The sequence below is a fragment of the Bubalus kerabau genome, chromosome 10 (genome assembly GCF_029407905.1).
Source record: "Bubalus kerabau isolate K-KA32 ecotype Philippines breed swamp buffalo chromosome 10, PCC_UOA_SB_1v2, whole genome shotgun sequence".
Lineage (NCBI taxonomy): Eukaryota > Metazoa > Chordata > Mammalia > Artiodactyla > Bovidae > Bubalus > Bubalus kerabau.
In genome coordinates, this window is record NC_073633.1 from 91,049,339 (window position 1) to 91,074,311 (window position 24,973).

At 38.2% G+C, this 24,973-nt stretch overlaps 1 protein-coding gene across 3 annotated transcripts in view; it reads left to right on the top strand.

Moving 5' to 3' along the window:
- YLPM1 (YLP motif containing 1) overlaps window positions 1-24,973 on the top strand; it is a 73,650-nt gene that overhangs the window by 14,599 nt on the left and 34,078 nt on the right. For all 3 annotated transcript variants that reach the window (XR_008699693.1, XM_055538666.1, XM_055538667.1), the window contains exons 5-6: window positions 18,110-20,218; window positions 22,790-22,910. Coding sequence is in view for 2 of the 3 variants with exons in the window: in XM_055538666.1 (XP_055394641.1) it covers window positions 18,110-20,218; window positions 22,790-22,910 (2,230 nt within the window). In the remaining variant the exon portion in view is untranslated. The remainder of the gene's footprint in view (window positions 1-18,109; window positions 20,219-22,789; window positions 22,911-24,973) is intronic.

A 24,973-nucleotide genomic window follows, 5' to 3' on the forward strand; every position in this document is an offset into this window, starting at 1 on the left:
CTTTTATCCATTTGTTCAGCAAATATTTATTAAGTTTCTGCTCTGTGCTTCTAGCAGTGAATATAACATAACAGATAAAATCCCTGCCCCCATGGAACTTTTATCCTTTATATTTTCCTCTATTTAGGAGATGTTTTTCTCCTGTCTGAACCACATTTTTATTTAGAAAAGCACAAAAAATATTTACCAATAGTTTCTAAATTTTTTCTTTTACCTTTTAAAAGGGCTTAAATTTATTTTTCCGAATTTGTAGAAATATTTTTCCCTAAAGTTGGCCTAAATGATGATTTTCTTATAGAAAAACATTTTCAATCAGAATTTTTTCCAGTTGGAAATTGTACTGGAAATATATACTCCTTACACAAAATTTAGACAGAATAGGAAAGTATTGAAAAAAGTAAATGTCACCTAATTCTACCATCTGGAGATAATTTTTAAAACATATGTTATAAAAAATTGAATCATACTAAGTAATATTATTTTGTAACTTGATTTTTCACTTATCAGTATTGATTAGTTTTCCCATCTCAGTGTCGATGGATCTACATTACCTAAATTAAATATTTGAAAACAAAATATGTCTTTTATTTATTCCCCAAGTTTATATTCAGAAACCAAAACTCCATCCAAAAATGAAAGCTAATTAGAGGGAATTGACATGAATTCCTCTGAGTACCAGAAGTCTTCTCAGAAGTGTTACATATATTATCCCATGGAGTCTTCTTGATAGCTTGTGAACTTGACAGGTTTATCCCTACCTTTACGCTTTATAAACTAGGGGTGGAGAGGATTGGGTATCTTGCTCAGGATCATAAAGTGGGGGAGGTGAACCTGCATGCAACAGTGGGGGCTGAGATCAGAGGGTCCCAAGAGCAAGAGCGCTAGTTAAGCACTGTGTTTAATGCTGTGATTCAATGATGTTCATCCTGTCAGTAATTAGAAGTGCATTTGTAGTCTTGGCTTATTTGGCACGTGTTTCATCTTGATTTGAATTCCTGCTTAACTCCTGGATTGAGAGCATTACCTTTTAGATCTGGTAACTGACTTGCTGTGTGACATTCTTGTAACCTATGTTGTTCCTATACAACATAGGTTTCCTGCTCCCTTTCTTTCTGGCATAATAATGTTTTCTCTCTTCTGCCTACCAAAATCTTGATTTTGTAAATTTAGGACCTATTTTAAGTTTTTTCTTGCCTTAAGGTACAGTTAATAATTTCAGCGCTAGGAGGATCTTAGCAATTATCCAGTGCAGTTTGTTGCATTTTAGTTTGTCATCCTGGGTCTTGCACATGTTACCTAATTTGTTCTTCTCCGTCATCTTACGAAGTAAATGGGTAAAGGGAGCTGAGATTTGGAGAGGTTACAGATAAATTGCCCTGGATGTCATAGCAAATAAATGGTTGAGGTGGGGTTAGAATCCAAGGCTTTCTGATCCACTCTGAAGCCCTTTGCTCTTGCTGTGACAAGCAGTTGATGATGTTCAGCGTTGCCACTGCAATAAGCAGCACTGCCCTGTACAGTTTTCTAGAAACTGTATTTCTTACATTGAGTATCAATATGTTACCTTGACTTCTACATGTTGATTCTAGATCTGCCTGTGTGGTGCAGTACATAATGAATTATCCTGTTCTTCTTCAATGTGTACCTACCGTTGTTTAAAGACCATCCTCTTGTCTCCGTCCACCGGCCTTAACCGTTCTGCCCTGCCATCACATAAGCTGAAGTTCTGTTCTTTTCACACTAACATGGGTTCTAGCCTTCTCCTGCTATAATGTTCATGGTGCCTAGCTTTCTCCTGCTTTATTGTTTATGGTCCTTTGAAGAGCTTTTGGTTTGTCAATCTGCTTCAGAATGAACACTTTGATGGAGCAGACCATAGGCCTGTTACTAACTTTGACATAAAGAATGTACTTATATAGCTGAACATACTGCTTTTTATCGGGGGGGGGGTGGCTTCAGTCAACATGGTGTTGACTCGTGTTGAGCGTAATATCAGTTTGGCCTCCTAGGTCTTTTTCATCTTACTGTTATTCTTACTATTTCATCTTTCTGTTATTAAACATCTTACTGTTTCATCTTACTGTTCTCTCTCACCCTGAACTTGTGCAGTTTTTTGTCTTTTTTTCTTTTTCTAAGACTTTATATTTTATCTAGTTAGGTTTGGGCCTGCATTCCAGTCTGCTCAAATCTTGGTGAATGGAGGTTACATTGCTTTTAGGTATGAGAACCCTTTCCCAGCTTTTTTCCACCTGCAGCTTTGATAAGAATGGCATTTTTTGTCCCTGAATTAGATGCTGCTCACATTTTTTACCTTAATCCTGCTCACAGTTTTCTGAAAAATCTGGATTTAGACTGCTTTCTAAAAACTGAAGGTTTACAAGAAGTCAAGTAACATAACTGCATTATATGTAAATAGCATACCACATTGTTGAGCATCTGAGGCAACTTTTTGAAACTGTATATATGTGTATGTATCACTGAATTCACCAAGTCTTGTAGAAGACTACCCCTGCTCCAGTAAACTGTCATGTTAGTGGATGTTGGTTTCCAAGAGTCTTTTAGTTTCAATAATAAAACTTTTTTATTGAAGAGTAACATACAGAGATATACACAATCATAAGTGTATACCTTAGTAAATTTTCATGAATAGCTAGGCCTATGTTGCTGCTGCTGCTGCTAAGTCGCTTCAGTCATGTCCGAGTCTGTGCGACCCCGTAGACGGCAGCCCACTAGGCTCCCCGGTCCCTGGGATTCTCCAGGCAAGAACACTGGAGCGGGTTGCCATTTCCTTCTCCAATGCATGAAAGTGAAAAGTGAAAGTGAAGTCGCTCAGTCGTGTCCGGCTCTGTGCGACCCCATAGACGGCAGCCCACTAGGCTCCTCCGTCCATGGGATTTTCCAGGCAAGAGTACTGGAGTGGGGTGCCATTGCCTTCTCTGAGGCCCATGTTATCACTACTCAAATTAAGAAATAGAAATTAATAGTGTCTGATGCAGTCTCAAAAACGACAGAATGATCTCTGTTCGTTTCCAAGGCAAATCATTCAATATCACAGTAATCCAAGTCTGCCTCAACCAGTAATGCTGAAGAAGCTGAAGTTGAATAGTTCTGTGAAGACCTACAAGACCTTCTAGAACTAACACCCAAAAAAGATGTCCTTTTCATTATAGGGGACTGGAATGCAAAAGTAGGAAGTCAAGAAACACCGGGAGTAACAGGCAAATTTGGCCTTGGAGTAAAGAATAAAGCAGGGCAAAGGCTAATAGAGTTTTGCCAAGAGAACGCACTGGTCATAGCAAACACTCCTTACAACAACACAAGAGAAGACTCTACACCTGGACATCACCAGATGGTCAATACCAAAATCAGATTGATTGTATTGTTTGCAGCCAAAGATGGAGAAGCTCTATACAGTCAGCAAAAACAAGAGCTGATTGTGATTCAGATCATGAACTCCTTATTGCCAAATTCAGACTGAAATTGAAGAAAGTAGGGAAAACCACTAGACTATTCAGGTATGACCTAAATCACATCCCTTACGATTATACAGTGGAGTGAGAAATAGATTCAAGGGATTAGATCTGATAGACAGAGTGCCTGAAGGACTATGGATTGAGGTCTGTGACATTGTACAGGAGACAGGGATCAAGACCAACCCCAGGAAAAAGAAATGCCCAAAAGCAAAATGGCTGTCTGAGGAGGCCTTACAAATAGCTGTGAAAAGAAGAGAAACAAAAAGCAAAGGAGAAAAGGAAAGCTATACCCCTTTGAATGCAAGTTCCAAAGAATAGCAAGGAGAGATAAGAAAGCCTTCCTCAGTGATCAGTGCAGAGAAATAGAGGAAAACAATAGAATGGGAAAGACTAGAGATCTCCTCAAGAAAATTCAAAAGACGAAGATCATGGCATCTGGTCCCATCACTTCATGGGAAATAGATGGAGAAACAGTGGAAACAGTGTCAGACTTTATTTTTGGGGGCTCCAAAATCACTGCAGATGGTGACTGCAGCCATGAAATTAAAAGACGCTTACTCCTTGGAAGAAAAGTTATGACCAACCTAGATAGCATATTGAAAAGCAGAGACATTACTTTACCAACAAAGGTCCGTCTAGTTAAGGCTATGGTTTTTCCAGTGGTCATGTATGGATGTGAGAGTTGGACTGTGAAGAAAGCTGAGCGCCGAAGAATTGATGCTTTTGAACTGTGGTGTTGGAGAAGACTCTTGAGAGTCCCTTGGACTGCAGGGAGATCCAACCAGTCCATTCTGAAGGAGATCAGCCCTGGGATTTCTTTGGAAGGAATGATGCTAAAGCTGAAACTCCAATACTTAGTCCACCTCATGCGAAGAGTTGACTCATTGGAAAAGACTCTGATGCTGGGAGGGATTAGGGGCAGGAGGAGAAGGGGACGACAGAGGATGAGATGGCTGGATGGCATCACTGACTCAATGGACGTGAGTCTGGGTGAACGGGAGTTGGTGATGGACAGGGAGGCCTGGTGTGCTGCAATTCATGGGCTCGCAAAGAATCAAACACGACTGAGCGACTCGACTGAACTGAACTGAAGGGAACTTTTCATGCAAAGATGGGCTCAATAGAAGACAGAAATGGTATGGACCTAACAAAAGCAGAAGATATTAAGAAGAGGTGGCGAGAATACTCAGAACTATACAAAAAAGATCTTCACAACCCAGATAATCACAATGGTATGATCACTCACCTAGAGCCAGACATCCTGGAATGCAAAGTCAAGTGGGTCTTAGGAAGCATCACTGCTAACAAAGCTAGTGGAGGTGATGGAATTCCAGGTGAGCTGTTTCAAATCCTAACAAATGATGCTGTGAAAGTGCTGCACTCAATATGCCAGCAAATTTGGTAAATTCAGCAGTGGCCACAGAACTGGAAAAGATCAGTTTTCATTCCAATCCCAAAGAAAGGCAATGCCAAAGAATGCTCAAACTACTGCACAATTGCACTCATCTCACACACTAGTAAAGCTGAAAATTCCCCAACCCAGGCTTTAACAGTATGTGAACCGTGAACTTCCAGATGTTCAAGCTGGTTTTAGAAAAGGCAGAGGAACCAGAGGTCAAATTGCCAACATCTGCTGGATCATGGAAAAAGCAAGAGAGTTCCAGAAAAACATCTATTTCTGCTTTATTGACTATGCCAAAGCCTTTGACTGTGTGGATCACAATAAACTGTGGAAAATTCTGAAAGAGATGGGAATACCAGACCACCTGACCTGCCTCTTGAGAAACCTGTATGCAGGTCAGGAAGCAACAGTTAGAACTGGACATGGAACAACAGACTGGTTCTAAATAGGAAAAGGAGTATGTCAAGGCTGTATATTGCCACCCTGCTTATTTAACTTATATGCAGAGTACATCATGAGAAACACTAGGCTGGATGAAGCGTAAGCTGGAATCAAGATTGCTGGGAGAAATATCAATAACCTCAGATATGCAGATGACACCACCCTTATGGCAGAAAGCAAAGAAGAACTAAAGAGCCTCTTGATGAAAATGAAAGAGGAGAGTGAAAAAGTTGGCTTAAAGCTCAACATTCAGAAACTAAGATCATGGCATCTGGTCCCATCACGTCATGGCAGATAGATGGGGAAACAGTGGAAACAGTGACAGACTTGATTTTTTGGAGCTCCAAAGTCACTGCAGATGGTGACTGCATCCATGAAATTAAAAGGTGCTTACTCCTTGGAAGAAAAATTATGACCCACCTAGATAGCATATTGAAAAGCAGAGACATTAGTTTGCCAACAAAGGTCCGTCTAGTCAAGGCTATGGTTTTTCCAGTGGTCATGTATGGATGTGAGAGTTGGGCTGTAAAGAAAGCTGAGCACTGAAGAATTGATGCTTTTGAACTGTGGTGTTGGAGAAGACTCTTGAGATTCCCTTCGACTGCAAGGAGGTCATACCAGTCTATCCTAAAGGAAATCAGTCCTGAATATTTATTGGAAGGACTGATGCTGAAGCTGAAACTCCAGTAGTTTGGCCACATGATGTGAAGTAACTCATTTGAAAAGACCCTGATGCAGGGAAAGATTGAAGGCAGGAGGAGAAGGGGACGACAGAGGATGAGATGGTTGGGTGGCATCACTGACTCAGTGGACATGAGTTTAAGTAAACTCCCAGGAGTTGTTGATGGACAGGGAAGCCTGGCGTGCTGCGTCCATGGGGTTGCAAAGAGTTGGACACGACTGAGCGTCTGAACTGAGCTGAGAAGTCTTGCTCATGCCCCTTCCCATTTTTCCTTATCCCAAGGTAACCACTATACCAACTTTTACGTGATAGGTTATTTTTGCCTATTTCTGAAATTTGTATTTTGGTAAATGGACTCATGCTATATGTACTCATTTAAGTCTGGCGTCTTTTACGTGACATTTTATTATTGTGAGATTCATTAGTGTTGTTCATTCTCATTCCTATACAGTATTTTATTGTATGAATATACCACAATCTGTTTATCCATTCCAATTTGATGGTCATTTAAGTTTTTTGGCATAACACTGCATTGTTTCTTTGGTGCTATATATGTCCCTTTAGATATGCACATGTGTATGTGTGCATGTGTGTTTGTACTTAATTTTGTTTAGATGTATACACCAAGGATTAGAATTGCTTTGTCATAGGAGTATGAATAATATTGTACTTTGATAAATATGGTCAGTTTTCCAAAGTGGTTGTGTCAGTTTATACTCTCATCATCAGTGTTTCTGTACTGCAATTTTTTTATCCCCTCATCAACACTTGGCATTAATGAACTTTTAAATTTTAGCAATCTTGGTGGGTGTTTAGTGATACTGTAATATGGATTTAATTTATATTTCCCTGATGACGAATGAAATTGACTTCTATTTGATTATCATTCAGTTGGATTTCCTCTTTTGTGAAATGCTGGTTCAAGTCTTTTTCCTGTTTTTCTGTTGGGTTATGTTTTTTTTCTTACTGGCTTGTAGGAGTTCTTAGTATAGACTAGATATCAGTTCTTTGTATATCCTGTGTCTAAATTGTCTTGACTATTTCTCACTCAGCAGCACTTTTTGCATTCTTATCCTTCAGGATACTAGAAAACTATTAGTCTTCACTATTCCATCTAGATGGTCCAGTGGAACTTTTTTATTTTTTTTAATTTAAAAATAACTTTATAAATAACATACAGAAGTACGAATAAAGGGATAAGTAAAACAACTTACTAGAAGTTTTAATGAAACTTTAAAAGAATAAAAATCTTTGCATCAAGTAAATTTTGGCACAGAAACATTATAGAAGATGAAATAATTGTGTCATGTATTCTTTGAGCAAAGCAAAATGGTCTAGGTTCTTGCCAAAGATACATGAGGAAGTCTTTCTGTTTAATAGCTGGATGACAATGTCATATTTCCTTTCTGTCCTTAGAAATATATTGTTCACATCCTCTCTCGAGTTTGAGAATATTTATCTAGAATATTGTCATCCAAGGACTCTTTAGAGATTCGCTTGTATGATTAATTTCACGTTTTTATTAGAACCTAGAGTATAGCTGCCTGCATTTATCTTTACTTCATCTAATAATTTTGACACAACTTTCTCTGACACTTTTCTTTGTCAGGATATGAAAATTTCTCAATTCTCAATTGTGCTCAATGAAGCCTAAAAGCAAACTGCATTATTTGGGCGATCCAGGAGGGGCAACAGCTCATGTCACAGTTCTGTCGTTTCTTTGCTGTCTTCATATTCTAACCTTTAGCGTAGTTGGGGGTAAGTGATATGTAATGATGAATAATAATGAATTCTAGGATAAGAAAATCACAAAATATTTCATTATATAGAAAAAAAAGTCACTGAAGATCCCATAATGTCTTAGATTTATGAAAGAATTCAATGAACCTATATGGTAATTGCAAGATAGTTCTGTTTTTCAAAAGGTGAATTTTGTCTCTGTTCTTAGGAAGGCCTGTAAAAGATAAAGTCATGAACTATCAGTCCTTAAAAACAACTGTTTAAAAAAAATTTAAAAACTAAAATTGGATCCAGTGAGCTGAAATGAACCCTAGGAGTTAATGATATCTTTTGATTAATAGATATTCTTGGTTTTTAAATTTAGTAGTCTAATTTACTGATCTTTTCTTTGTGATTTGTGCTTTTTCATGTCCTGTTTAAGAAATCTTTGCTTACTCCAAGGTCATAAATAATGTTATTGTATTTTGTCTTTTGTCTTTTATTGTTTTACCTTTTATTTTAAAATCAACAATCCATATAGAATTGGTTTGTTTTTTTTTTTTTGGTTAACGTATGGTATGAGACAGGGTATAAAGTTCATTGTTTTCCATGTGGCTATCAAGTTGACTCCAGTACCATCTACTGAAAAAAAAAGCATCCTTTTCTTGCTACTTGGCAGTGTCTCCTTCATCATAAGTGAATATATGTGTGGATTTGTCTGTGGACTCTCTCTCTCTTGGGTTTGTTTGTCCTTCCACCAGTGTCGTATAGTTTTAATTTCTATAGCTTCATAATGAATCCTGCTATCTCTTAGTGTAAGTCCTCCAGTTCTGTGTTTCTAGATCAGGGGCGACCAAACTGTTTCTGTAAAGGGCTGGATGATAAATGTTTTTAGGTTCTGTGGGCCATATTTAGTGTCTTTCAAACATTTTTCTTTGCTCCTTTCTTTAGCCTATAAAATGTTTTTAAAATTACTGTTAACTGAGTTTGACCCATGGGCCGTAGCTTGCTGACCCCTGATCTAGATTATCTATTCTTGTTCCTTTCTATTTCCCCTATAATGTAAGCAGCTTGTCAGTTAAAAAAAAAAAAAAAACTGGTGGAATTTTGATGAACATCGTATAGATTCTATTGATGATATTGAGGAAGAACTGACATTTTTATAATATCAAGGTTTCAGATCAGTTTTACCCACTTGTTAGTTTTAGGATTGGAATTATGACCTCTTCCATTCTGTAACTGTTAGCAAGGGGCTACTAATACCGTACTTCTTCTTAATTCTTCCGTTTTCATGGCTGTTTCTGTTTATAATGATTACTTCTCTTTGGAATTTTGATTTTAAGATCTTAGTTATACATATTAGAAAATGGCATTTGATGTGAAAACCAAAAGGGCAGGCATTTGATTCCAGAATTTAGCATTTTGTGATTACCATGATCTGATGTGAGTGTGTTTATATAAATATTGTGATAGTCAGACATTATTACCTTGTTTAAGGGTATTTATATTTCTATATCCCTCTTAAGTTTTTGTACCCAATTTGGATTATATTTTTTGTATCGTATTTTGATTTTGTTCCTAGTTCTAATGGTCTCATGCCTAGTTTTAGGATTTTCTTTAATGTTTACAGTAAATATTTAATGACATAGAGAGATACTTACAAATGAAGCTAAGAGGAAAAAAAACAGGATTAAATTTATCTTTTGGAAGTTTCTGAAATACCTAACTATACAAGCAAAACTTTTCAAAATGTTTAAGCACCAGATATTTGTCTGGTTTTCATTCCATCTGGCCAGTGCGCACTGCATGTGCTTTGTGTGATTGTATTGAGGGGATGTATGCCATGTTTGTACTTTATTTCCAGTACATTTTTATGTGTCAAAAAGGTCATAGTATTTCATTGTGTTGATGTGAAGATGGCTTATTTTTGTACATATGTTTAACATGAGTAACTTTTAATATATTTGTTCCAAGGGCCGAAAAGTTCTTTACTTTTATAAATCAAAAAGGTTTTGATAGTTTGACATTTTGTAACATCCTTGAACTTTGAAAAATTGGTTGCCATTTGTATGTGGTGTTGAAAGTATATTTCAGTTGGATTAACATATTTCTGACCGCCAAAATAAAAATCAAATGATGTTGCTTGGCTGCTGGTCAGCAATTTAATGTGAAAGCAAAACACCCTCCCCTTTCATGGACACTGTATTATATATGCAGGCGTGAGGTTTACACAAGTGATTTCATTACCTTTTACAGCTTTTCTGCCTTGTTCATTTCTTTATTTTCACACCTTTTAGTGCTTCCTGCTTCCTTTATCCTTTCCTCTGGCCTTTGCACATGCTCTGCTCTCTGTTCTTAATCCCTTTTATGTCATCTTTTGCTTTATCGATTCCTATTTTTCCTGCCCTGGGGATGGGACTTCTACAGTTAATGTGTTGAGAACCTTCAGTGAGTCAGACATTGGGAATACTTCGGTGAACAAGACCAGCGTGCCCCACATTTATCAAATTCTGTTCTGATTGCTGATTTACTTGTCTCATTCTTCTTACGGACTCTGAACTGCTTGCGGTTAGGTATCAATTTATTTACAGCAGTAACACAATACTTGAAAATTAGTAGGTGTTCAATAAATGTTGCATATGCCAAATATCTCAGTTATGGGTAAAATTCTCAGGGCATTCACAGTTTAGTTAGAAAATAGTTTATTCATTCTGAAGTTGATTATAATACTACCTAACATATTAAAGAATGTTCTTATACTGATTTGTGTATTGTGTATAGTCTTCTCTTACAACTGATAGGAGCTAATAATTCCTGAATTGAATACAGAACAGATGATTTTACACATCTTTAATGGCCTAACGTGTTATTCTAGGCACTTTAATAAATCGATGAATGTAACTTCAAGAAAAGGAACCAGATCATCACAAAGCCTGAAATGGCATACTTTTTTCCTTCATAAATATATGGTCTCTATCCTTAGCATTGAGACATACTGTTTTTTTGGCTGGGCCATGCAGCTTGAGGGATATTAGTTCCCCAACCAGGGAACAAAGTGGAAGCATGGCATCCTAACCTGGACTTCCTGTGGTGTACCTTTGATAAGCAGTTGGTCAGCTCCTTTCCCCTTTGTCCAGCAATAGCTGTGTCAAGCCTTCATTATTTTGCATAGACATTCTGTGCTAATGCTGCCTTCTCTGTGTCAGCAAACATTATTTCTCTTTGTATCCTTAATCTTTCTCCTTGCTCCAGAGAATCAAGGCTTTCAGGCCCAGTGAAATTTACTTCTCTGCCTTACCACTACTTAAGTTGCCATCCTCATAGTTCTTGTGGTCTCAGAAGAAGCCCTTTTCCTGGTTAAAGCTAACACTCTTTGTGTGTCTGTTAAATACATTGTTAATCAAAATGATACATACATATGATTTTTTTAAAAATCAAGAGAAACAACTGCCCACTGCTCCAAACCACTCTCAATGTGTTTCCTAAGGACAGCTTCTAATTCTTCAGCTGTTTCTTTTGGTAATTACCTTATAGTACTAAAGAATGTGCTGTTCCTTTTGTCATTTATATTTTATACATTTTAGATACTACTTATTTACTTCCTGTTCTGATAGGTAAAATTTAGTTCTTCTACTATTCTGTAACCCCATTTGCCCAATGATATTTATATCATTATTTTAAAATAAATCAGTAAGTAATGTTGTTCATAGTGATAAGCAGTATACTGTGATTACATTTTCTTTAGTGTAGTAACCTTTTTTTTTTTTAGAATTTCCAGTTGCTGTTCTTCTTGCAACATCTTTAAATAATCCTCTTAACTCCAGTGCCCAAAGCGACATCTTTTTCTCTTGAGCTCTCTCTCCCAAATTCATGCATCCTCTTGCTTTTACCTGGGTTGGTTGGCTGCTCTGAAGATCTGTCATATGGCTATTATTCTGTCATTTCCTTTGACTCTTATTCTAGATTGGATTCACAGTTTGTTGAGTCTCATGGCTTTCTGTTTGTGGTGTAGTGCCTCTTTTTCCTGGAGTGCTTGTTCAATTAACTAAAAAATTGTGGGTTGAAAGTAAGTTCCCTGAACTCTTGTATGCCTGAAAATGTTTGAATCTAACCTCACACTTGATTAATAATTTGAATATATAATTTGAGGTTGAATATATTTTATTATAATTTATTTAAACTAAAAAACAAAAGAAAATAAAAAGTTTACCCATTTCTCCCACCTCCCACACCCCACCTTTGGCAACTATCAATGTGTTCTCTGTATCTAAGAGCTTGGTTTTTTAATTAATTAAATTTTTTTCTAAGATTCCACGTCTAAGAGAGGTCATATGGTATGCCTTTCTCTGACTTATTTAACTTAGCATAATTCCCTGGTGGTCCATTTATATTGTCACAAATGGCAAGATTTCATTCTTGTAACATTCCATCTAATGTATATGCTACATCTTCTTTGTCCATTCATTCATCAGTGGACACATAAGTTGTTCCCATATCTCGGCTATTTTAAGTAATGCCACAGTGAACATGGCGGAGGGGCTGAGGGGCATGTGTCTTTTTGAATTAGTTTTTTCGTTTTCTTCTCCAGTAAATACCCAGAAATGGAATTGCTGGGTCATATGATAATTCTACTTTTAGTTTTTCAAAGAGCCTCCATACTGTTTACCATAGTAGCTACACCAGTTCACATTCCCACCAGTAGTCACAAGAGTTCCCTTTTCTCTGTATCCTTACCAATGCATGTTATTTCTAGTCTTTTTGACAATAGCCTTTCTAACAAGTGTGAAGTAGCATCTCATTGTGGTTTTGATTTGCATTTCCGTTATTGGTGTAGGGCATCTTTTCATGTATCTCTTGGCCATCTGTATGTCTGCTTTGGAAAAATGTCTGTTTAGATCTTCTGCTCATTTTAAAATCAGGTTGTTGCATATTTTGCTATTGAGTTATATGAGTTCTTTCTGTATTTTGGAATTAGCCCTTTATCAGATACATGAACTCACTCAGTCATGTCTGACTCTTCGTGATTCCATGAACTGTAGTCTGTCAGGCTCCTCTATCCATGGAATTTCCCAGGCAAGAATACTGGAGTGGGTTGTCATTTCCTTCTCTAGGGGATCTTCCGGACCAGGGGATCGAACCCAAATCTCCCACTTTGCAAGCCGACTCTTTACCAGCTGAGCCACCAGGGAAGCCCATCAGATACATGATTTGCAAATATTTTTTACCATTCAGTAGGCTGTCTTTTCATTTTAGTGATGTGCTTCACTGAGCAGAAGCTTTTTAGTTTGATGCAGTCCTACTTATTGATGTAGGCCTGCTTTCGTTTCTTTGCTTTTGATGTTTAGAATCAAAAAATCATTGCCAAGACCTGTGTCAAGGAGCCTACTGCCTTTTGTTTCTTCTAGAAGTTTCATGATTTCAGGTCTTACACTTTCATCCATTTTGAGTTAATTTTTGTGTATGATATACAGTAGTAGTCCAGTTTCATTCTTTTGCATGTGGCTGTCTGTTCTCAATAACATTTATTTAAGAGACTATCCTATCTCCATTGTATATTCTTGGCTCCTTTGTCATGAATTAGGTGACTGCATGCTCCTGGGTTTGTTTTTGGGTGCTCTCTTCTGTTCCATTGATATGTATGTTTGTTTTTGTACCAGTGCCATAGTATTTAATAGTTTCCAGTTCAGTTCAGTCGCTCAGTTGTGTCCGACTCTTTGTGACCCCATGGACTGCAGCACGCCAGGCCTCCCTGGCATCACCAACTCCTGGAGTTTACTTAAACTCTTGTCCATTGAAATTGAACATAATTTAGGATCAGTGTTTAGGGTCAGCAAGCATTCTCTTTTCTTCTGTTACCTAGTATAACTGTTGTGCTGTTCTGATTCATTTCCTTTTTAGATGGTTTCTCCCTACTACTAGAAAATTTTTATTTAATCTTCATTATTTTAATATTTTATAGTGGTTTGTATTTGTTCAGTATTATTTACTGGATACTTAGTGAACCAGGCCCTTTCCATCTGGAAATTAGAGTCTAACTCTGGGAAATTTCTTTGTCCTATTTCTTCATTTATTTCTTTATTTTTTCTCTTGTTTTCTGTTTTTCTTTTTCTGGAACCCCTGATTTGTAGGATTTTTGAACCTGCTATATTTCTTTCTGTTCTCTCTCATTTTGTTAAACTTTCTGAGATACTTCTGGTCCTTTTATTGCCTTTTTTATTTTGAGAATTAAATAATTTCTATAGTTCTGCTTCTGATCCTTTTTTATATATAGCAAATTGTTCTTGATTTACTGATACTATAAAGAATTCTCTCTGAGGATACTAACTTGAGAGTTGTTTATTTTTAAGTTCTCTTCTGCTTTTTTGCATTATTGCTCTTTCTTCCAGATCCATATTCTCTTCCTTTCATTTTGGAGGCATTCCTCAAATATATTGTGATCTTTAGTTGTCCATTTATACTTGAGAGGAAGACAGTGAAACTGATGGGGCGCTGTTTATGCGTGTGGAGGGGGGCTCATCAATTGTCCGACTTTGCTGTAGGAGGCCAGAGGATTGTCTGCTAATGCTAGGGGACCCTCAAATTCAGGCATTTAGAGACAGTTCAAGCCCAGGGAATGGCTGATCGATGATTTAGAATATGGATTTTAATTTACATCATTTTAGCCCCAGGTCTTACCTAGTCTTTTCCCCAGCATCCCTGGCATCTGAGAATCCTGACCTCCTCTGGGTTTCTGTGGACAAGCCAGACCCATTTTGATTGTATCCTCCTCTGCTCCCAGCAGTCTAAACTGCAGCTTCTTCTTGCTCCATGTGTTACCACTCATGTTTGTTCTTTGTCGTCTAGAGTTTAAAAACAAAATTCTCATCTGCTGGCTGCCCCTTCTCTTTGTTTATAGTGAGTTGATGCATTTTTAAATTCCTTGTGATGATTCTGTGTCAGCTTGACTGGGCTGAAGTACATTTCCCAGAGTTCTCTTGCTTCTGTGTTTCTGGTTAGGGTGGGTCACAGGGTGGGGGGGATTTTGTATCTAACAGGAAATATTTATCCCTGGACAACCAAAAACCTTCTAACCATTTTCCCAGAAAAGATTATAAAGTCTCTGTTTTTTTTTTTTGTTTTGGGGGAAATCAACTTTGTTCTCCCTAGCTGGCTCACATCCCCTCTTTGATAGTCTGTGACTGAAATTCTGAGATATAAAGTTAGCTAGTACTAAAACATCTTATGTTAGATGATAAGGAAGAAGAATCAGTCAGAAATATCTGACTAATAAATATGTATATATTTAAACATTTCATAGCAAATGTTGAGGAAGAACTACTCTACACACCCATGATTTCTGCAACTGGTCATGTAATTTCAGTTGGTGTTTATAACTACCTTCTTTCTCTACTTAATCCATATTCTCTTTGCTCTCAGCGAGTACCTCAGCTTGTCCAGGTTCCTTGCCTGATGAAGTGTCCCAAACTTTCATTCTTGAAAGGTCTAAGGTATTCTCAGCCCTGCCTGGATTGAGTAATTGTAGTTTTGTCTTGACTTTAGTCATAGGACATGGAAGGCAGTAAGGAGTGTCCTGGAGGATCTCCTCCATTCCAGACATACCCTCACCCTCATTGTATAAAAAGTACCTAATTTCCCCTTGAAAGACAGTATTACTCACCCCAGCCAGTACAGTAATAACTCCCTTCTTTGCCTGTCGATTCAGAACCCAAAGTGGCCAGATGGCAGTCTGAACTGAAGTTTTAATAGAGTCCTTGTGTCGCCCGATGGAAGCATTCCTCCCTTTGAAACTGAGACTTCCAGATCAGCAAAGCCTAACGTCACAGGGATAGGAAGTAAATATTTTGCTGAAACTGAATTTATTACTCTCATTTATTTCCCTAACTAATGAAAGAAAAACCCTTCTATTTCTCTTTAGAGGCATGAAAGGCATCACTATCACCTCAGCCAGAAACCTTGGAACCATCCTAGTTCTTCCTTTTCCAGTATTTTAAATCGCACCTGTTAGAAAATTTATCAGCTTTACCTTCCTTCACATCTCTCACTTTTATCTCCTCCTTTTCCTCATTCAGTCACCGTCTTAGAACAGACTTCACTTTCACTTACTTAGACTGTAGAGACAGTGTACCATCAACTTTTCCCACTTATCCATCTGCTACTTTTCTGCTGGAGCAATCTTTTAAAAATAAGATACTTAGAGTCTCTGAGTGCTTAAGGTAATTTCTAACTCTTTGTGCAAGCTCAGTCACTTCAATCATGTCTGACTCTGCGACCCCATGGACACTACAGTCCACAGGAATTCTCCCATGGCAAGAATACTGGAGTGGATTGCCATGCTCTCCTCCAGGGGATCTTCCCGCGTGGCTCTTATGTCTCCTGCATTGGCAGGCAGCTTCTTTAGTACCCACGCCACCTGGGAAGCCCTCTAACTCCTTACCCAGCTGAATTAATTCATCTGTTACAACAGAGATCCAAAGTCACACGGTTTTAACAGGTTGGAGGTTTGTTCTCTTTTAGGACTTACGTGGTGACTCTACAGTGTCAAGAATCCAGATTCCTTCTCATTTGTTACTTGACCATCTCTTATTATGTGGTCCATATCTACATGGTTCAGGATGCCCCACCACCGTATCAGAGCCAGCATGAAAAAGAGAATATGAAGAGAAGAATGTGTTCTTCCCTTTAAGTTTACCACTCAGTTCAGTTCAGTCGCTCAGTCGTGTCCGACTCTTTGCGACCCCATGAATTGCAGCACGCCAGGCCTCCCTGTCCATCACCAGCTCCCGGAGTTCACTCAGACTCACATCCATCGAGTCAGTGATGCCATCCAGCCATCTCATCCTTTGTCGTCCCCTTCTCCTCCTGCCCCCAATCCCTCCCAGCATCAGAGTCTTTTCCAGTGAGTCAACTCTTTGCATGAGGTGGCCAAAGTACTAGAGTTTCAGCTTTAGCATCAGTCCTTCCAAAGAAATCCCAGGGCTGATCTCCTTTAGAAGGGACTGGTTGAATCTCCTTGCAGTCCAAGGGACTCTCAAGAGTCTTCTCCAACACCACAGTTCAAAAGCATCAATTCTTCGGTGCTCAGCCTTCTTCACAGTCCAACTCTCACATCCATACATGACCACTGGAAAAATCATTTTCATTGTCAGCTCATTGGGGGCTGCAAGTTCTCCCTGCAAGAGAGTTTGGGAAAGAGAGTCTTTAGTCTGGCTATCCTTATGTCTTGCTAAAAATGGAGAGGTTCAATTACAGTGAGAAAATGGAAATGTGTATTGGAGGAGCACCAGCAGTCTGTGGCGCCGAGGTATACAGGATCTGCTGGGAGTTGACCCTTGCCTGTCCCTTTACCTTGCCTCTCGCTGTGCTGCTATCCCACTCCTTCTTGCCCGGCCGTCCCAGACTTTGTCTCCTCTTTCCTTCAGCCATGCCAAACTGCGCTTCCAAGCATGCTATGCTGGTATGTGTTTCTCTGCTTTTCCTCATAATACTTCCTTAACCTGAGAAATCCTTGCCACCCACTTGCATCAGCTCCAGTATTCTCTGTTAACCTGGTCTCTGAGAATTTGTTTCTCAAGAGTTAACTAAAGCATTTTCTGTTATAGAAAGCCTTTATTGGACAACACCACCTTCACTGTCATAGAGTTGACCATTCTCTCCTCTGTTGTCCTTGTTATATGCAGATAGATGTTAGTCATTGCATCTTTTGGCAATTATTTACACTTAGATTCTTTCTCTTCTGTTGTAAGCCCTTTGAGGACAAAGAATTGTTCTTTGAGGGCAAAGAACATTTTATTCTTGTATCTCTTGGATTTAGCGTAGTACTCGACAGAGGATATATGCTAAATATTTATCAAATGTGCAAGTGGGTCCATAGCGGAATATCTTGGTCCAGATTTTTAAATGTTGGGGCATGCTCTTAAGACATAGCTGGCTGCTGTTTTTTAAACTTTTGTCGGTTAGTCAAGATGATAATGTTAGCTCCAACTATTTATACTCATCCTATGTTAACATTGCTAATTGTTTCATTTTTAGTTTTTAGTTATAATTTAACTCTAAAAATACTCTTAGAATTAGCTATGGGACTTTTTTCCCCCCTGTTTGACATGAATGGACTTTTCTGTCTTTATTAAGGCACAATATTAATCATTGCTTTTTAACAATTCAGTATATCAGTGACTTGCTGCAGGAGATTTGTCCTAAGACCTTCTGAGCTCTGCCACCTTAACATAATGGTTCTAAGATATTGGTATCTCAGGATTTGTTTAATGACTAACAGTCATTTTTGTAAAAAAAAAAAAAAAATTCTAAGGCAAGATTGCCTTAAATATTTTTACATGGAAAAAAATTTTTTTTCTGCTTTACTGTCTTGAGTAATATCTTTTGTTTTACTTGTAGATTTGATGGTCCTCGAAGATTTGAGGATTTAGGGTCAAGGTGTGAAGGACCGAGACCCAAAGGGCCTCGTTTTGAAGGAAATCGCCCTGATGGGCCAAGACCCAGATATGAAGGTCACCCAGCAGAGGGCACTAAAAGCAAATGGGGAATGATTCCCCGGGGGCCAGCATCTCAGTTCTATATTACCCCCAATACATCCCTCAGCCCTCGACAGAGTGGACCACAGTGGAAAGGCCCCAAACCAACTTTTGGACAGCAACATCAGCAGCAACCTAAGTCACAAGCAGAACCAGGAAACAAAGAACCATTAGCAGACACCAGTAGTAACCAGCAGAAGAATTTTAAAATGCAATCAGCTACATTTCCCATTGCTGCAGATGTAAAGGATGGCAAGGCGGCTCAGTCAAATGAGAATCTAAGCGACTCTCAGCAAGAGCCACCTAAAAGCGAAGTCTCGGAAGGGCCCATAGAGCCTTCTGATTGGGACCAGGATTCTCAAAGTATGGAGACTCAAATGGACAAATCCCAAGCTGTTACTCACCCTGTGCCCCTTGCAAATAAAGCTATACCTTCTCAATCTCCTTTTCCCTCAAAAACAGGGGGGATGGAGGGAGGAACAGCAGTAGCAACATCATCATCACTAACTGCAGATAATGATTTTAAACCTTTGGGTATTGGCCTGCCCCATTCAGAAAACAACCAAGATAAAGGGCTACCTCGGCCAGATAACAGAGACAATAGGTTAGAAGGCAATCAAGGCAGCAGCTCAACTTACAGAGGTCCTGGGCAAAGCAGAATGGAAGACACACGGGATAAAGGACTAGTCAGTAGAGATCGAGGCCAGGCAATCAGCCACGGCCCAGGGTTGGTCAAGCAAGAAGACTTTCGTGATAAAATGATGGGTAGAAGAGAAGACAGTCGAGAGAAGATGAGCAGGGGAGAAGGCAGCCGGGACAGAGGGCTGGTGAGGCCGGGAAGCAGTCGGGAGAAAGTGCCAGGTGGTCTGCAAGGCAGCCAGGACAGAGGTAGAGCTGGCAGCCGAGAAAGGGGACCACCCCGGAGGGCTGGCAGTCAGGAGAGAGGACCCCCTCGAAGACCTGGGAGTAGAGAGAGAGTGCCACCCCGGAGAGCTGGGAGCAGGGAGAGGGGACTGCCTCGAGGGCCTGGTGGTCGGGAGAGGGGACTGGGAAGACCAGAATTTGGTCGTGACAGAGGTCCATTTAGACCAGAACCAGGAGACGGTGGGGAAAAAATGTATCCGTATCACCGAGATGAGCCTCCTAGGGCTCCTTGGAACCATGGAGAAGAGAGAGGGCACGAAGAGTTCCCATTAGATGGTAGAAATGCTCCAATGGAACGAGAAAGACTTGATGATTGGGATAGAGAGAGATACTGGAGAGAATGTGAACATGACTATCAAGATGATACTCTAGATCCGTATAACAGAGAGGACAGGTTTTCAGCCCCATCTCGATCTCATGATGGAGATAGACGAGGCCCATGGTGGGATGACTGGGAGAGAGATCAGGATATGGACGAGGACTACAACAGGGAAATGGACAGGGACATGGACAGGGATGTGGACCGCATCGGAAGACCCGTGGATATGTATGATAGAAATTTGGATAATGAGTGGGACAGAGATTATGGGAGACCACTGGATGAACAAGAATCGCAGTTTCGTGAACGAGATATTCCGTCTCTTCCACCTTTACCACCCCTCCCACCTCTCCCACCTATGGATAGATACCGGGATGATAGATGGAGAGAAGAAAGAAACCGAGACCATGGGTATGATCAAGATTTCCGTGATAGGGGTGAGTTGAGGATCCGAGAGTATCCAGAAAGACGAGATATCTGGCGGGAAAAGCGAGATTATATTCCTGACAGAATGGACTGGGAAAGAGAACGATTGTCAGACAGATGGTACCCATCTGATGTGGATAGACATTCCCCCATGGCGGAACATATGCCTTCACATCATTCTTCTGAAATGATGGGGTCGGATGCAAACTTAGACTCTGACCAAGGCCTTGGAGGGGTAATGGTTCTCAGTCAGAGGCAGCATGAAATCATTCTGAAAGCTGCACAAGAACTGAAAATGCTTCGGTAAGTTGACTACTTAAGATCATTTCTTCTAGAACAAGCCACATGCATACTTCTCTTTTTAAAACGATGATGTGATATATTTGAATGGAATCATTTTAAGTTTTTACCACATAACTTTAATTTTAATTTCTAGTCATTGAGTGCTGTTTTAGGGTAGGATGGCTATTTAGGAACTGTGTTAATTATAAACTTATGTCCTGAAAAATGAAAATTTGGTAGCCATTCCTGACTTTTATAGATATGTTGCTGACACGTCATACCTGTGATTATGTCAAGTTCAGACTTCAACTTTCCAGTACTCTGGGTTTCACAGAGCTCATATGTAAAATCCTTTATTCCCCCCTCTTTGTTACTAGATCTGATAGACTTCATATTTACTAATCTTTGGTATAACTTTGGAAAGTGGTGGAAGGATTTATATTTTTCTCTTTTGAAGCTAAGAATGGTTTACCTGCAAGCAGCCTCAGATTTGTCTAACCATTGATTCTTCCTTTTGGGAATGTTTGATCTTTCATTATAACCAGAAGCAGCTATCTCTGCTTGAGGTTGTTACTTGTTTCTATATAATCAAATATTTTCTTTATGAAATGGAGAATAGAATTTAGATTTCTTGACTCACAATCACCTATGTATAGGTATCTACATAACAGTTCCCATTAGTAGCCGTAATAATAAAGGTTAACATTTATTGCACATTTGCTATATACCAGGGACTGTACTAAGTGCTTTGTATGTACTGATTTATGTAATCCTTATACCAACTATATCTTGAGAGAAGAATTTAGGAGTCACTGACAGATTACAATGAGAAATTACTTTTTGAATAATTTCTTATGAATTAGCAAATTTTTGTAAAAATAAATTAATGGTTCGCTTTTTATATATTCCAGTATATTGTTTCTTTCATTTTTCAATTCTGGTCAATATTTGTGGATTATGACAATTAAAATTATAGCTGAAGCTTTATAACTGGGAAAGTATGATGAGGAAAAATACATATAAAATGAAAGATCAGATGCCTCAGGCAACACAACAAATTTCTGTGGTCTACAGAAGATACACTTTTAAGGGATTTAACTTTTCCACATTGCTCATGAAGATGTAGAAAGCATGTTATGGAACACTTAGCTACTACTGTTTTCACTTTTAAATTATGGATATCTTTAACACCTACTCTGTGCTGGCACTGTGCTGATAATTTACTGTGTTATCGTCTCAATCCTCCTATTTCAAACCCTTATCTTAAAGGACTGCAAAGATAAGTAGTAGTATTCTCGTTTCACTAAGACTCGAGAGAGTACCACTTGGCTACTAGAATTGGTAAACCTAGAATTTGAAGTCTGTCCAACTCTAAAGTCTTTTTTGTTTAAGGAGAACACTAAGCTGATTGATGTTACTCAGCTGCCAAGGTTTCTTCCCTTTTTGAAATTTCCTTTTCATCCATTATTGCTTTGTATAGAAATGCTGGATAAAAGTTACTTCATCATTCCTTTTAAAAAGCTCTTTCTAGGCCACATAATTAAACAAAATATGTGAAATGATGGGTAATAATGGTCACAGTTGAATACAAGTCAGCCATATTGTGTCAGGAAAGTCATAATATGAGTTACATAAGGCAGAAAGTAATCTTTTTCTTACACTTGACCCTTTGTGTTCACTTGGGTCATTACACTTTGCAGAATGGTAGGAAGAAAATTGTAAAAGGTCTGAAGAGGTTGTGGTACATGTTGTTATGTGTTGATTGTGGATGTAAGACAAAGTGAAAGGAATTTGACCAGCCATTTAAAGAGAATCTTGAAGAGTTACATAATTACCCTTTAGGAACATGAAGTGTTGTTTTTAAAGGTATAGGCTAACCGTTGTTCTCACCATATACAAGAGGGGCCTTAAACTAAAATGCCCACAAGAACCAGACAGGTAACTAAAATGAGTGAAAGTGGGCCAGTATAACTCTACTGAGTGTGAGGATTGTAGCAAAGCTCTTCATCTAAGGCTGGCAGCCGCTGCTCCACTGAGTGATTGCTGGCATGTGGGAGTGTAGGCCCAGTGTTTCCAGATTGCAAGTTTGAATTTATATTGAAAAGTATGTATTTTTTTGCTTTGTAAATAGTGTCAACTAGCACAGATTTTTTAAATTGATAATGAACGCCAAATTGTAAAAAGCCTTTTTGTGTGTTCATATATATCCAAATACATTTGGCCCACGTGCCACCATTTTTCAACCGCTTATCTAAAGACTACTGAATGAAAAAAAAATCAGCAAGAGATTTTGGTTGGATGAATGAAAAACATGACAAGTAGGTGAGATACTAAAACAGACTAAAGAGGCAGGTTCTAGAATCGATCCTTTCTAGATCTTCAATAACTTATCATTATTTATAGGTTGTAGATGTCTGATAAGTTAGCTCGTAAAGACAAAAAAGTATTACCCTGGAGATGTTTTATGAGTACTCTATAGAGAGTTTGAAACAAGGTGTTTAGTTTCCTTTTTTGTTTTTCGATATTAATTATAGTTACTTAGGAACGGAGAACACATGCCTTAAATACAATGGCAATTTTATTTGTTTACAGAGAACAGAAAGAACAGCTTCAAAAGATGAAAGACTATGGGTCTGAGCCTCAAATGCCTGACCATCTGCCACCCCAGGATTCAAGATTACAGAATACACCTTCAAGACCTGGATTGTATCCGGTACGGGAAAATAATGTACTCAGAAAAATGAAATGGTTCTTTCTTTGTATGTTTGTATGTCGTTTGATTTTTTGTTGTTGTTGTTGTTTTGCAATAAGTATAATTTTCCTCTGTAAAAAATGAAAATTTTGGAAAAGTGAAAAATATTAATGGTAATGAACCTTTAAGAATCTTAGGAGTATGGTCGGAAGTGTGACAGAAATGCTTTCCCCTTACAGTTTAAGTACACCAAGCACATCAGAACTATGTATATGGCTCTGTGTTCAGAAAACTGTAAAATTTTCTTGGTAATCCTTTTCGTTCAGATAGTCCTGTTTTTCATCTGGACTATGCAAGGATTCCCTGTGAGCCCTGCTCATGTGAGCTTCCTAGCCTCCCTACCTGTTCAAACTCCTAGTCCTTAGCTAAGGAAAGGGATAGAACATCATGCCCCAATTCAGGCAGTGAAGTTATGTTAAAGAGTCACGTGATTAAGTTCTCTGCCAGAACCCTTATGGTCCTGTATTTTGATTGTCTGTTTTCTTGTCTGTCTTGCCTTCTGTCTTATTTTGCCTATTCTTCATAAGGATAGGAACTATGTCTTTTATCTTTGTATTTCTTAGCAAACAGTAGAAGCTCTAGATTATAAATCCACATTTCTGCTTTATTTACTTGATAAATCATAAACATTTTAATGTTTTGCTACATGCTTTATATTTTTGATGCATAACAGTTTATTAAAACTATTCTGTTTCTGTTAGACCTTTGTTTCTAATCTTTTACTCTTATTAACGTAATGTTAATGAATGTCTTTATATCAAATTCATAATAGTTTTAGTATTTTTTTATTGAAGTATAGTTGGTTTACAGTGTTGTGTTAATTTCTGCTGTATAGCAAAGTGATTCATATATCTATGTATATCTGTATGTGTATATATATGTGTACACATACATATGTGCATTTTAAGATGTTCTTCCATGCTGTGGTTTGTCTCAGGATATTGACTAGTATCCTCTGAGCTGTGCATTAGTGCCTTGTTGTTTGCCCATTCTGTATATAAGCTCACATCTGCATTCTTTTTTTCTACAAACCACAATGCATTATGCTTCAAATTCTTATTTTAGGTATCTTCTTAAAAGTACTTTTAAATTCCTAAAGTGGGTCCTTTTAATGACTAAAGAACAAGGACATTTTTAATGATTCCTGTAATGTAGTCAACAGCTCTCTGAAGCTGTGTTGTAGCCTTGGAAGCATCAGCTATTTAATATTTTTGGTAGATTGAATAGCTTAATAAAATGTTACAATATGTTTGGTAGTTTTGATAATTAGTGAACATGACTATTTTCCAGTATTTGTTAATTACATTTCTTGTAAAAAAAAAAAAAAATCCTATTTTTGTTATCTATTTGACTCTTCAGGTTTTTCTTATGAATTTATGGTATAGATATTAATCCTTTCTAATGTAAACACTGTAGGGGTGTTTTGCTTTTCACAAATGTATGTGTTGCTATCACTGGGTACTATGAAGAAAACACTTTTTACTTATAGTCCAAAGAGTTCCTAAGATATGCACAACATGTCTGGACAGCTGTGCTCCAGATACAGTAGCTTTGCCATACAAAGGCATTTTCTAACACAGTTTAAAGTGCCGTAATCTAAAATTTATCTTTAGGTAGTAGTCATTTGTCTTTAACTCTAGCCTGTATTGACCTCTTGTTAAATGATATTCCTAACATATTAGCCAAAATGTAATTTTGCTACTCAAAAAGTTTGGTTTTAAAGCCTAGCCTGTGTATGAGTAAATACGTAAGTAATATGCATTATTGACTTTCCAAGGCCTGAAGTAACCATCAGTGTGTTTGTCAATAGAACAAACAAGGCAGAAACATAGAAATAAATGGATTAAGAGTATTCAAATCAGAGATTACTTGCAAAGATTAAAATAAAATTTGACAATTGGGTTTCAGTATTAAGTAGATAGGACCTATCATCCCAGAGATTCTACTATTTCCGTAATACACATTTCAGTTGACATCCGGTGCTTGTCAGAGAGAATACTCAATGTCCGTTTGGTTTCTTTGTT